This window comes from Capricornis sumatraensis, chromosome 9, assembly GCF_032405125.1.
Source record: "Capricornis sumatraensis isolate serow.1 chromosome 9, serow.2, whole genome shotgun sequence".
In the NCBI taxonomy this organism is placed as follows: Eukaryota; Metazoa; Chordata; class Mammalia; order Artiodactyla; family Bovidae; genus Capricornis; species Capricornis sumatraensis.
Window position 1 is genome coordinate 42,117,457 of NC_091077.1, and position 15,714 is coordinate 42,133,170.

A 15,714-nucleotide genomic window follows, 5' to 3' on the forward strand; every position below is an offset into this window, starting at 1 on the left:
CTGCAACTTTATTCATTGATTTGCTTTGGTAATTTTCTGGTGGTATCTTCAGCCCCTCCTCACTGATGGTGGACATAAGCGTCTGGGCTACTTCTCCGCTTGCAGTTGCGGTTAGGCACCTATTCTATGGGGTTTTGATTTTTTTTTCTCCCGGTTATTTTGCCCTCTGAGATTCCAAAACTCCCCGCAGACCCACCTGTGAGAGGGTTTCCTACTGTGTGGAAACTTCTCCTCCTTCAAGATTCCCTCCCCAGGACAGGTCTCTGTTCCTAACTCTTTTGTCTCTCTTTTTGTTTTGTATATTTTGTCCCTCCTCCTTTCAAAGAAAATGGGCTGCCTTTCTGGGCGCCTGGTTTGCTCTGCCAGCATTCAGAAGTTGTTTTGTAAAAGTTGCTCAGCATTCAAATGATCTTTTGATGAATTTGTTGGGGAGAAAGTGGTCTCCCCCTCCTATTCCTCCACCATCTTGGCACTGCCCCAGCAATTTGAAAAAGAATTATGAAACCAGGGGCATTACACTTTCTAATATCAAATTATTACAAAGATATACTAAAATAATATACTAGATCAAACGTGTATATTACTGGTATCATCCAATGAAACAGAACAGACAGCATAGTGATAAAACCACTCATATCTCACTGAATATTCAACAAAAGTAACAAGAACACCCATCATGGAAAGATTATATCTTCATAAATGGTATTCAGCAAACTGGATACATGTATGTGTGCTCAGTCATGTCCAGTTCTTTGAGACCCCATGGACTATAGCCTATCAAGATCTTCCGTCCATAAAATTTTCCAGGCAAGAATATTGGAGTGAGTTGCCATTTCCTCCCCCAGGGGATCTTCTCAAGCCAGCAATCGAACCTGAGTTTCTCACGTCTCCTACATTGCAGGTGGATTTTTTACCACTGTCAAAGTGAATATCCACGTGTAAAAGAATGAAGTTGGATCCTTGTCTTATTCCACTCACAAAAATTTGTCTTTTATCCAATAATAAAAGATAAAAGACTTAAATATAAGTCATGAAACTGTAAAATGCCTCAAAAAAATACATACTCAAAAGCTCCTGCATTGGTCTTGACCATTATTTTTTTGATATGACATCAAAAGAAAGGGCAAAAAAAGCAAGTATAAAGTAGACTACATCACACTAAAAAACTTCAGCACATCAAGGGAAACCATCAAAAATGAAAAAACAGTCAATAAAATGGGAAAAAATGTTTATAAATCATTTATTTGACAAGGATTTAATATCCAAAATATAAAAGGAAGTCATACAACTCAGCAGCAAACGAACAAGTGCTCTAATGTAAAATTGGGCAAACGACCTGAATAGACATTTTTTCAAACACATACAAATGGCCAACACATACATGAAAACATGTTCAATCAATATCACTAATTATCAGGAAATGTAAATCAAATTCACAGTGAGATATTACCACAAACTTGTTAGGATTTCTATTTTTAAAAAGATAATAGGTAAATGTTGTGGAGAAAAGGATCTCTTGTACACTGCTGGTGAGGATGTATTTTGGTATGGCCATTATGGAAAACAGTATGGCTGTTTCTAAAAAAATAAAAGTAGAATGTGCTCAACCAATCTGGGTAATAAATCTGAAGCAATGAGATTACCTCAAAGAAATATCTGTTCTCTCATATTTGTTACAACGTTATCACAATAGAGAAGAAACTAAAATAACTCCAGTGACAGATAATTGAGAAACTGATAAAGAAAATGCTATATATATGTGTGTGTGTGTGTGTGTGTGTGTGTAATATTGTTATATAAATATATAGCATATATTTATATTCCCTTTGTTATGGAATATTATTCATCCATCAAATAGAAAAAAAAATCTGCCATTCGCAGCAACATGAATGAATCTAGAAGAAATTATGTTAAATAAAATAAGCTAAACTGGAAAGATAGGTACTGTACAATCTCACATATATGGAATTTATTTTAAAATTTCTTAATTCATAGGACCACAGTAAAGCAGTATATATCAAGAGCTAGATGGTAGGAATAATGGAAATATTTTAGTCGAAGAATACAAATTGACAGTTATAAGATGAGTTAAGTCCTGAGGATGTAGCATACAGCATGGTGTTATATGTCATTGGAATATTAGAGATAACCATTTATTGTACGGTTGAAATTTGTTGAGAGAGCAGATCTTGGGCTTTTACATTGTGTTAAGTCACTCAGTCATGTTCAACTGTTTGCAACCCCATGGACTGTAGTCCACCAGGCTCCTCTGTCCATGGGATTTTATAAGCAAGAATACTGGAGTGAGTTGCCATTTTGTCCTCCAGAGGATCTTCTCGACCCAGGGATTGAACCCATGTCTCTTGTATCTCCTTAACTGGCAGGCAGATTCTTTACCACTGAGCCACCTGGGAAGCCCAAGCTTTTACAACCGCCTCCCCCAAAAAAGTTCCTATAGTTCCTATGTGAGGTAATGAATGTGTTAATTGTGGTAGTCATTTCTCAAAGTATGGAACATATCAAATTATCATCATGTTGTACACTATAAAGATAAATTTTACTTTTCAACTATTACTCAATAAATCTTGGGGAGAGAGTAAAAGGGCAAAGCTATCACAAACAATGAGAACCATCATCTGCACATAGAAAAGAGGAAACTCTGTCTCAAACATATGACATGTACAAAAACCTTTTGCCACAAGCTATGTGTTTTCCTTTCTGAGTAGTTTAACAAATATATGAAAGTTACTAGACAATTTTGTATCTTGTTATGGAAAACAAGCTACTTGTACTTGGAGCCACTGATGCCCTAATTAGTATTTCTGAGTCACCTTTTATTCCTACTGTTGAGCCTGGGAATAAAGCAAAAATCTATGACATTCATGAAAGAAATATGGTGACTTCCACAAAAGCCACTGATGTTTAGGTATGGATTGTCACCTCCCATAAAGCAACTGAAGTAGATATTCTTACACACCTGACCAAGTGTGACTGTAGAGTCAGGATAACCATAAAAATGTGTGATATGAAACCAAGTCATGTGGTCTCCCAGGGCTACTTCAGGCCTCTCATACAGTATTCCTAGATGGTGAGCAACTAGTTATTTCAAGTAAAATGATTCTTGGAGGGAACTTTTTCCATCCAGAAACTCAAATAGTCACAATTAAAATATTAATCAAACTATTGTTTCTAGAACCCACAAATTACTTGACTCATTGAATTTTCTTCCTTTAAATGAGTTTGCTTATTATTCTCTTGCTGAAACCACAGTCAGAGTTTATATTACTCAATTAATTTCCTTTCCTCCATTTTCCAGTGCAAAAATAGATTGTAATAAGATAAACTAATACTCAGACCCATGATAATTTGGAATAAAATTGTAATCAGTAAAAACATAAGGCGTTTGACACTGGCATTCTCACCTAGAATTTTGCTTCACAGTTCATGTTTAAGTATAATTTTCAAAAAAAAGTTTGTTTGTTTTTTGCTATCCACTCTTTCAAAGTCATCCAAATATTTTGCTATCACATTTTCAGCATGTAATTTCTTTCATGTCTCCATTTTCATAGATACAATTAAAGTTCAACCATGCTATTTTACATGGTTTTACTATTAACAAAAAGTACATAATACTGGACAGTGTGTATACTTTATAGGAGGTTTCTACGAGCCCTATACTTATTTGGTGGTGGTGATGGTATAGTCGCTAAGTCATGTCCAACTTTTGCAAACCCACAGACTGTAGCTCACCAGGCTTCTCTGTCCATGGGATTTCCCAGGCAAAGATAATGAGGTGGGTTGCCATTTCCTTCAGGAGATCTTCCCGGTCTGCTTCAGTGCAGGGATTGAACCTGCCTCTCCTGCACTGAAGGTGGATTCTTTACCAATGAGCCACCAGGGAAGCCACATTTACTCTAGATCTGTAATTAGTTGAAGTTTGGGGACAGACTCCCATGAGAAATCCTTAAGGTTTCTCCAACTCTGTGGTACACAGAAGCTATGGAAGGACTTCATACTACAATACTGAATCCTCACATTCTGTTCTCAGACCTAAGCCAGGTGTAGAATAGAAATGTAATTAATTCACTTTCAAGTACCCTGAAATGTCAGAAATCAGGTTTCTCAAGACAAGAATTTACTGCACAAGAGTCATAGTGCACAAGGGGATGGCAGTAGCTACTGGAAGTTCACCAAGCAGCAGTAGCCATGGAAGAGAAAAGTTGTTTACCTATTAACAGTGGATAAATAATTTATAATAATTTATATTCTTCCATGCAAGAAGCTAACTCTGTTTGTTCATTTAGTCTCCACATCAAAGGTTCAGGACAGAAAGCTTTGAAAAACAAGAGCACATATGTTTGGACCACATAGAAAGGAAGCCTCTCACAGTGAGTCATGATATGTGAAATGCATTTCTTTTACAATTTACATTTCTTTTACAATTACATAAATACATAAATGACTAGACAGGTTGAATAACATCTTGATGGAGGGAGTTTCTGTAAGAAAGTGCCTGTGTCCCCATGCTCTTCAGCCATTGTCTGACAGGGTATTGAGAGCACATTGCTACATGTCTTCTCTGCATCAGTTCCTCAAGACTGCACATACATTCCATATGAACAGTCAGTAGGTTAATGCATGTAAAGGGCTCTGACATTTAGTAAGTCCTCTTGGCCTGGAGAATTCCATGGACCGTATAGTCCACGGGATTGCAAAGAGTCAGACACAACTGAGCAACTTTCACTTTACTTTACTTTTACTATAAGCATTAACTACTGTTGTTATTGGAGAAGGAAATGGCAACCCACTCCAGTATTCTTGCCTGGAGAATCCCATGGACAGAGGAGCTTGGTGGGCTACAGTCCATGGGTCGCAAAGAGTCGGACAGGACTGAGCAACTTCACTTTCACTTCACTGTTGTTATAATCACTATTATTAGCAGTTCCTCCACTATACTGTCATTGGAGGAGACATTCATGTCTTCTCACAGTATTTCTTTAGGAATTACTGCCCTGGAGCTTAGGAGGAATACAACTTGGATCTTGCATGACAAAGACATTTTTTGGACATTGTTTTCCAGAAGAGTTTAAGAGCATTCAAAAGAATAGGGTGAATCAGGGATGGGAATAATCTGTACAAACCTTTCTGATAGGTTCTATCTTTCACCATTTACACAAAAATGCTTTAAGAGTGAGTGTTTCTTTGATTGTTAATCACTCAATTTCAGACTTTTTGGAATGGAGACATTAGGATCCTTGAGCATTTACCAGGAAATTTGAATTTTCTAAGAAGAAACTAAAAGAATTGGCACTATTTTTAGCTAAAATATCCCACAGAATTAAACTTGCTTTTTTTATATTTCTTGAGTAAACTGTGCTCATCCATATTTGAACATTTGAAGGCAAAAATATACATATTTTGGCAGAAAAATATTTTGCAAGAATTTTATAACATAGTGTGCATTATTTAGTCAAGACTGAGTTTGTATGGACAGATACTTCATTATATTGAAATAATGATTCAACAACAAATTATGCATTAGCCAAATACAGACTTATGTGTGTGTGCTAAGTAGCTTCAGTCGTATCCAACTCTGTTTGACCAGATGGAAGACCTTCTCAACCCAGGTTGGGAAGATCTCCTGGAGGATTGCATGGCAACCCACTGCAGTATTCCTGCCTGGAGAATCCCATGGACAGAGGAGTCTGGCAAGCTACAGTCCATAAGGTCACAAAGAGTTGGCTAATGCATAGTTTGTTGTCGAATCATTATTTCAGTGTAATAAAGTATGTGTCCAGTGGTTTTATCAATACCTACTGATTAATGTAATTTTTAAGAAGGCAAGAACACCCCTTATAAATCATGTAGATCAAAGTCTCACTTACATACGAACCAACTGAATCCTAGAGCTATTCATTGACTTCCAGGCTTACAAAGATACTGATAGAACCAAGATCTTATTAAAGAAATCTCAAGAATCACTTTTACTTTATATTCCTAAATTCAAGAAAATGTAATATTGCATGATAGATATAAAACATAATATTTTCAAACCACAACATATCACATTTAAAAGTCTAATTTGTTAATCTGTGAAATGATTAATTCATACTTGAAAATGACTTGTCTATAAGTACAGAGATTTCAAAAACTGATCATCAGTGAGATGCTAGGTACAGTGTTCAATCCTTTATCACTCATGCTGCTGCTGCTGCTGCTTCTGCTTCTGCTGCGGCTGCTGCTAAGTTGCTTCAGTCGTGTCCAACTCTGTGCAACCCCATAGACAACAGCCCACCAGGCTCCCCTGTCCCTGGGATTCTCCAGGCAAGAATACTGGAGTAGATCGCCATTTCCTTCTCCAATGAATGCATGCATGTGAAGTCGCTTCAGTCATGTCCGACTCTGTGCGACCCTATGGACAGCAGCCCACCAGGCTCCTCCAACCACAGGATTCTCTAGGCAAGCATAGAGCAAATTAATTTGGCAGTGTTTGACTATTTCCCATTCTTAGCCTAGAATTCATAGTAATAATAATCCCTGTGTGTTAAATATGTAGGCAAAATGTCATATTTTACATGGGATACTTGATCATAGAATATAATTTTCAAAGATATTCTCTCATCATTTCACACCACAGAGAATGAATGTGTTAGGGAAAGTATTTATGTCAAAAAATGTAGGATGACAGAGAAACATCTTGGAGGAAAGCACTCCAGAAAAGCAATCCAGGGACCCAGAGGTGCCCAGGGTCTCTGGTAATGCAAAGAAACAAAATTTCCCAGAGCTAAAGTGCTGCCACAGCTTATAGTGACTTTTCCTTGGAAGTGTGACAGAACTCTACTCTCTTTCCATTGACAGTCAGACAGTATACAATGTTTCTCTTTCATTATTTCAAATAAAAGAAGGCATAGGGAATATTTATGAAGATATATGAATTCATTTGTCTTCAGCTGAAAAATACGACTCCTACAAACACAGGATCTTAAAATTCATTTGTAGGATTTTAGTCAATTTGTTAAGAGTATTTTGAAGGAGATTTTTATTCTATGATCAATGAACAATAACTGTATGATTAACTGGTTGCCCCTGGTGGTTCAGATGGTAAGGAGTCTGCCTGCAGTGCAGGAGACCCGGGTACAATCCCTGGGTCAGGAAGATCCCCTGGAGAAGAAAATTGCAGCCCACTCCAGTATTCCTGCCTGGAGAATCCCATGGACAAAGGAGCCTGGCAGGCTACAGTTAATGGGGTCACAGAGTTGGACACGACTGAGCAATTTCACTTTTAACAAATGAAGGGATATGGCAGCTGTCTTTAAGTTGTTAACTGAATAAGGAAATTATTTAACTGTAAATATGCAGTTGAAAACTAAGATGAGAATTACGAATCAAAAGAGAAAACTGAATAAAATAAGAATTACAGAGATTAGCTTATAAAATGAAGTGAATAGCTTTTCTCATTAGTGGACAATTAAAATTTCATGATAAAAGCTGAGAGAGAACTCCAAAGGAAGTAAGAAATCTTTCTTCTAGGGTGAAGGTAGATAGAATAGAACACTTAGAAAAGCAATATGCAAGAAATAAGAATGTCAGTACATTAAGAAATTCAAACATGGGAGAAATAATGGTTAAGTAAGTGATTATTACAAATCAAATGGAATAAATATTCATTTACCAACTTTCGGGTATGATCTTTCTAATTTCTAAGTAGAGGTGTTTTAATTTGAAGAAGTTTTGTGGGGTTTTTTCCCATTTTCTCTTTTATGAGAATGTGCTGCTTTGTAGTCTGATCCATAAGTGTACAAAGAAAGTCCTGACCAACATATTAAATTATTTTAGCAGAGCACCACATCCTCTGCTACATTATTTTGCTTCTGCAAGTTTTCAGTTTGAATAAGGCATTTGAATGAAAATATGAATCAGAAGAATGATACCTCAACTGACTTCATCCTCCTGGGGCTCTTTCCCTGGTTCAGACATCCCAACCTCCTCATCCTCATTATCATCCTTATCTACACTGCTGCCTTTACTGGAAACTCCATACTAATCCTCCTTATCTGGCTGGACTCCCATCTTCATACTCCCATGTACTTCCTACTCAGTCAGCTCTCCCTCATTGACCTGGCTTACATTTCCTGCACAGTCCCCAAAATGGTCACCAACTATTTCACAGGAAAGAAGAACATTTCCTATTTTTCCTGTGCTACTCAGCTCTTCTTTTTCCTCACCCTTGGCCTTGCTGAATGCATCTTGCTGACTCTCATGGCTTATGACCGCTATGTGGCTGTCTGTAACCCCCTGCGGTACACAGTCCTCATGAACCCCAACATCTGTCTACAGATGGTTGCTGCAGCCTGGATTGGCGGAGCTCTTGCAGCCCTTGTACACACCATCTATCCCATGAACTTCCCCATCTGTGGTTCCAGAGAGATTAATCATTACTTCTGTGAGATGCCTGCCATCCTGAGATTGTCTTGTATGGACATATCAGCCTATGAGATGGTGAAATTTGTGTCAACCATTGTTTTTCTCCTGATCCCATTTATTCTCATTCTAACTTCCTACACTCTCATCTTCCTCACTGTTCTCAGGATGAACTCTCGCAAGGGCAAGAACAAAGCCCTGGCTACCTGCTCTTCCCACATGACAGTGGTGAGTCTCTACTTTGGTCAAGCTATCTTCATCTACATGACACCCACCTTAGCCCATACACCTGAACAAGACCAGATTGGAACTGTTCTTGGCACCATAGTGACCCCCATGCTCAACCCACTCATCTACAGCCTGAGGAATAAAGAAGTGGCGGGGGCTCTGAGGAAGTGCATGGGAAAGTGTTACAGTTGAGGAAATATCATATTCTACAATGTCACTGTCAGAAATGCTCTACTGTCAATATTAAAAATAATCATGGTCACTGGACTGTCATAAGGGAAATATAACAGCATAAAGGAGCAAGATGATATTAGGATGCATACTTATTGACATATGTCTATTGAGATGGAGCTGTTCTTAGTTCTATAGTGATGACTCTAGTTGAGTACAAACAATGTGTTACTTGTCTTTAGCTTTTGGGGAAATTACATGGGTTTAGACAGATAATCTCCATCCTCTGGAGGAGCTTCATTAAATCCAAAACTGATTGTCATCCTATAACCACTTGGTTGATGTTTCTTTTCTTAAAGTCATTATTTCTGTGTTTTCTTTCACTCATCAATTCATTCTTAATGGCCTTGACTGAAGCACCACTGTACAAAAGATCAAAACAAAGATCACTTATTCCATGAAATAGTTCTATATAACTCTTCTTTTTTCTAATCTCCTACTTGTACTCATACATAATTTTTTATGTTTTCTACATATAATTTATGTAGTTGCATTATGTATACTTCTCAGTTTTCACCATTTTTCATTCTTCAATGCTGCATTAATTGTTATTTTTCAAGCCAATGAAATAATTCAGTTTCATAATTTATAATCCAATTCAGTGTGACTACTGAGATTATAGTTAAAAATAACTACAACTAACTGAAACTTATGATTATGTGGTTTTATTTCAAGTAAAATGAGCAATGATAAAAAAATTTTAATTTGTAAAATTATCACTCATTGTTCTAGTTAACTGTTCAATTTTCTTATTATTATTGACATCATCAATATCATCATCAAAATCATATCCTCTTGTTCTAGGTTGTCCATTTTAATGGTTATAATTGTTTGTAGTAATCTCTTATGATCCTTTACATTCCTGTGGTATAAGTTGTTACTTCTTTTCATTTCTTATTTTCCTAAGTCCTCTCTAAATTAATAAAATTGATGCATCTGTATAAAGTTCTATCAATTTTACTTTTTTCAAAGAACTAACTCAATTTTATTTTTTATATAAATTTATTTATTTGGAGGTTAATTACTTTACAATATTGATCTCTTCCATTTTTATTATCTATTGCATTTATTTCTACTCTAATCCTTATGGTTTGCTTTCTTCTATAGCCTGTGCTCTGTCTGTTTTTCTTCTTTTAGTTTCTCTAGACGTAAGGATGAGTTGCTTATTTTACATTTCTCTTTTCTCCTGAGGCAGGTTTGTACTTATATCCAATTCCCACTTAGAGCTGTTCTGCTGTGTCCTGTAGACCTTTGGCCCATTGGGTGTCTGAGTGTTTCACTTTATTTGTCTCCAGCAATTTTTTAAATCTCTTCTTTGATATCTTCAATAACTCGTTACTTGTTTAGCAGCATATTTTTTAGCGTCTGTGTGTTTGTGTTCTTTGCAGTTTTCCTCTTGTCATGTAGCCTTGTAGTGGAAAGAGATGATTAATATGAGTTCAGTTTTCTTAAATTTACTGGGATTTGTTTTGTGCCCTAGCACATGATCTATCTTAGAGAATGTTTCATGTGAAATTGAAAAGAAGGTCTATTGTGCTGATTTTGTATAAAATGTTACATGTGTGTGTGTGTGTGTGTGTGTGTGTGTGTGTATCCAATTAGTCTAATGCATCCATTAAAGCCAGTGTTTCCTTCCTTATTTTCTTTCTGGATGAAATTCAGAAATTCATTCTTTCCACTAATGTAGGTTTCTTGTTAAGTCCACTGCTGTTCCTGTGCTACTGTCCATTTCTACCTTTATGTCTTTCAATTTTTTTTTATATACTTAGGTAGTCCTATTTGGCATGCATATATATTTAAAATTGTTATGTCTTCTTGAATTGATCTCTTGGTCATTATATAACGTTCTTCTTGTTACAGTCTTTGTTCTAAAGTCCATTTTATTTTACAAAAGTATTGCTAGCCCTGCTTTCTTTTCATTTCCATTTACAAGGAATGCTTTCAGTTTGTGTGTATCTTTAGATCTGAAGTGACTCTCTTAAAGGCAACATATATTGGATCTTGTGTTTGCATCTGTTTAGCCACTCTATGTCTTTTGATTGGAGAAATTATTCCATTTGTAATCCTTCATAGGTTTGTACATATTGCCATGTTGTTAATTGTTTGTGGGTTATTTTGTAGTACTTTTTTGTTCCCTTCTGCTTTTGTTCTCTTTCCTTGTGATTTGCTGACTCTATTTAGGGTTATATTCAGATTCTTTTATCTTCTGGGTGTGTGTGTATCTATTATAAATTTTGATTTATTTTACCTAGAGATTTGTGTAAAGCAATCTATATAAGTACATGATTGTTTAAAGTTGCTGATCTAAGTTTAAGTACATTTTTAACAACTTTGCAGTTTCACTACCCTCGCTCCATGTTGATTTTTGATGCCATATTTTATATCTTTTTATTTTGTGTATCCATTAACTACTTATTGTGGATATAGATGATTTTGCTATTTTCATCTTTTGGCCTTTTGATTAGTTTTATATACTGTTGATTTGCTATCTTTATTATATATTGACCTTTGTCAATGAGATTTTTCCTTTCATAATTTTCACACTTCTGGTTGTATCCTTTTCTTTTTCACTTAGACAAATTCCTCTAATATTTCTTTTAAAATCAGTTTTAGTGATGCTAAACCTCTTTATCTTTTCTTAAAGTTTTTGATATTTCCTATAAACCTGAATAAAAGCCTCTAGGTAGAGTACTTTTGGTTGTAGGTTTTTCTCTTTCATACTTTAAAAATATCAAGTCACTTCTTTCTGGCTTGCAGAGTTTCTGCTGTAAGTTATCTGACAGCCTTATGGGAGTCCCCTTGTATGTAACTCTGCTTTTCCCTTGCTGCTTTTAATATTCTCTCTTCTTCTTTAATTTTTGTCATTTTACTTATAATTTGTCTTTGTGTTACCTTCTTTGGGTTTGTCTCATTTGAGATTGCCTGTGCTTCCTGGACCTGGATGTCTGTTTCCTTTCCCAGATTAGGGAAATTTTCAGGCATTATAACCTCAAGTATTTTCTCTGCCCTATTCTTTCTTTCTGAGACCACTATAATGTGAATATTAGTATGCTTGATGTTGTCTCTGAGATCTCTTAAATTGTCTTCATTTCTGTTTATTCTTTTTTCCTGTCAGCTCTCATGATTTCCACTACTGTGTCTTCCAGCTTGCTGATCCATTCCTCTGTATAGTCTACCATTGACTCATTCTAGTGTATTTTTAATTTCAATTATTGTATTATTCAGCTATGTTTGGCTTTTCTTTTTAATATTTCCTGACTCTTTGTTAAAGTTCTCACTGCATTCATCATTCTTCTCCAGAGTTCCCTGAGCATCTTTACAATCATTACCTTAAACTCTTTATCAGGTAGATGCTTATCTCAATTCACTTGGTTCTTCTTACAGTTTTAGCTTATTCCTTTGTTTGAAAAATATTCATCTGTCACCTCACTTTGCCTAATTCAATATTTTAATTTCTATTTATTTGGTAGGTGGTCTATGTTTCCTGATCTTCGCAAAGAGGCTCTTTGTAGGAGACATCCTGTGCTTCTCTGGTCACAGGAGCTAACTGCTAGAGGGGCACCCCCCTATGTGGATTGTATGAGTCCTTCTGACTAGTACTATTATGGATGGTCTTGTAGGTGTGGCTGGCTCCTAGTCCTGTTAGTTGCTAAAGTCTGCCTTGTATGGAGTCTACTGACAGATAGGTAAGGCTGGGTGCCAAGGCAGATGGCTTTAGTTCTCCAGAAAGTCCCAGGACCAATGCTGACTCACTTGTGCATGGAGTCAGGTTTTGTTCTGAGTGGTTGTTTGATCTTGGTTCCCAGATCTAGTATCAACTTGTGGGCAAAGCAAGTCCTTGACATTGCTGATTGAAGGGTTCAGGGAATCCCAAAGTTGGTGTTGGGCCACTGGTGAGTGGGACTGAATCCCAGGGAAGCTGGCTGAGAGATCCAACATGTCTCAGAGTTGGTGCTGTCTCTTGGTGGGCAGTACTGGGTCTTTGGGGGTTCCAGAGCTGATGCTGGCCTGCTGGTGGCAGGGCTTATGCCTTGCAGTGGGGTGGGGTGATCCCAAGGCTAGTGCCAGTTCACTAGTCTGTGTAGCCAGTCCTGAGGTCTTTGGCTAGCTACAAGGCTCTGGAAGTCCTGGAGTTGGTATGTTGACCCACTGCTGGGTGGGGCCCAGTTACTCTTGGAACTGATGCCTGCCCACTGTAGGATGAAGCTGTTCCCAAGGCTAGCATTGGCCCAGTGGTAGGTGAAGCCAAATCCCAGATTCTCTGTCTACAAAGCCCTGGGTAGCTCAGAGCTAATTCTGGGTCATTTGTGTGTGGGGACATGTCTTGAGCCATAAACTAGAGGGAGGAATACAAAATGGCATTTGCCAGCACCAGCAACCACATGATAGAACATGCTCCCCAAAAAGACTCCCACCAGTGTTCATGTCCCCAAGGTGACTTCCAGCTGCCTCCTGCCTTTCTGAGAGATTCTCCAAGATCAGCAGCTGGGTCTGACATATGCTTCTTTCAAATTACTCTCTTTTCTCTGTATTCCAGAGCACGTGAGATTCTGTGTCAGCTATTTAAGACAGACATATCTATTTTCCACAGTTCTCAGGCTTTTTCTAAATCAAGCCTTACTGGTCTCACAGCCTGGTCTGGGGAATTCAATATGGGGCTTTGGACCCATAACTTGTTGGGGAGAACCTCTGCAATTGTAATTATTCTCTGATTTGTGGGTGACCCATATGAGGGTATGCATCATGTCTGTACTGTATCTCCATCCTTCCCACACATATTGTTGTGCTCCTTATTTATATCTTTCATTGTATGAGATCTTTTATGTCAGTGTTCTGGTTTTTCTCATCAATATTCAATCTGTAAATAGTTGTAATTTTGGTGTGCTCAATAAATGAGGTGAGTTTAGGGTCTTCCTACTCAACCATCTAGGCCACCCACAAAAAGATCTCTTTTTATTTAGTGCTATGACTGTTACTTTTTTGGCCCAAATCAAGGAACATTTTCACTATAACAAATCTCTTAAAATATTAGTTAATTTTCCACTAATATTACTGGGATCTACTTCATTATCTCAAGGTCACAATAACAAATCCGCTTAGAATAAATGTTTTACCTGGGTTTTCTGTGAAGCTTCTATAGGAAAAAATACCCTTAAGATTTATAGAAATTCAGCTAGAGAAAAGATTTGCAAGATATAACATTAAATTCCTAGAAGGATTTTTTAATACAGCAGTTTCTATATTCCAAAGTCAAAGGTATGGTTTTTCCAGTAGTCATGTATGGATGTGAGAGTTACACCATAAAGAAGGCTGAGTGCCCCAGAATTGATGCCTTTGAATGGTGGTATTGGAGAAGACTCTTGAGAGTCCCTTGGACATCAAGATCAAACCAGTCCATCTTAAAGGAAATCAATCCTGAATATCCATTGGAAGGACTGATGCTGAAGCTGAAACTCCAATACTTTGGCCACCTGGTGCAAAGAGCTAAATCACTGGAAAAGACCATGATGCTAGGAAAGACTGAAGGCAAGAGGAGAAGGGGATGACAGAGGACAAGATGGTTGGATCACATCACTGACTCAATGGACATGAGTTTTAGCAAACTCCGGGAGATGAAAGGACAGGGAAGCCTGGGATGCTGCAGTCCATGGGTTTGCAAAAAGTCACACACAACTGAGTGACAGAACAACAACAATAGCACTATACACTAACAATAAAAGATCAGAAAGAGAAATTAAGGAAACAATTCCATTTACCACCACAACAAAAAGAGTAAAATACCTAGGAATAAACCTAGGTAAAGAGGCAAAAGATCTATATTTTAAAATTGCAACAGTGATTTTAAAAAATTGAAGACAGCATTATAAAAATCTACAAAAAATAAATACTGAAAAAGATGTGGAGAAAGGGAACCCTCTTGCACTTTTGGTGGGAATGTAAACTAATATAGCCACTATGGAGAAAGTATGGCAATTCCTTAAAAAACTAGGAATAAAACTACCATATAACCTAGCAATCCCACTATTGGGCAGGTACCATATGAAAACCATAATTTTAAGAGACATAAGTACCGCTATGTTCATTGCAACACTATTTACAATAACCAAGATTTGGAAGCAACTTAGATGTCCATTGACAGATGGATGCATAAAGAAGTTGTGGTATATATATATATATATATATGATGGAATATTACTCAACCATAAAAGGAAACAAATGTGAATCAGTTGAACTGAAGTGGATGAACTTAGAGCCCGTTATATAGAGTGAAGTAATTCAGAAAGAGAAAAAGAAGTATCATATATTAATGCACAGATATGGGGAAATGGTATTGATGAACCTATTTGCAGGGCCATAATATAGAAATAGGCTTAGAGAATGGACTCATGGACATAGTGGGGGAAGGAGAGGGTGGAACAAATTGAGAGAGTAGCACTGACTCTAGCATATGGTAGCATATACACTACCATGTGTAAGATAGATAACTAGTGGGAAGTTGATATATAACACAGAAGCTCAACCCAGTGCTCTGTGATGACCCAGAGGGATGAAAAGTTGAGGGTGGGTAAATGGGAGGGAGGCTCAAGAGGGAGAGGATACACATATAGCTATTACTGACTTGCATTGTATGGCAGAAATCAACATAACATTGTAAAGTAATTATCCTCTGGTTTAAAAAAATATAAATTTAAAAATGACACAAACAGATAAAAAGATATATGCTGCTCTTGCATTGGAAGAATCAATATTGTTAAAATGATGACACTACCAAAGGCAATCTACAGATTCAATGCAGTCCCTATCAAAGTGCCAATGGCATTTTTCACAAAGCTG

The 15,714-nt window shown here is 37.0% G+C and overlaps 1 protein-coding gene across 1 annotated transcript; it reads left to right on the forward strand.

Annotated features, from left to right (window-relative positions):
- Positions 1-7,911: 7,911 nt before the first annotated feature.
- On the forward strand, positions 7,912-8,841 carry LOC138086461 (olfactory receptor 2T27-like). Its single transcript, XM_068981274.1, has one exon. It carries the CDS (start codon positions 7,912-7,914, stop codon positions 8,839-8,841), a length of 930 nt encoding a protein of 309 aa, XP_068837375.1.
- Positions 8,842-15,714: the final 6,873 nt, after the last annotated feature.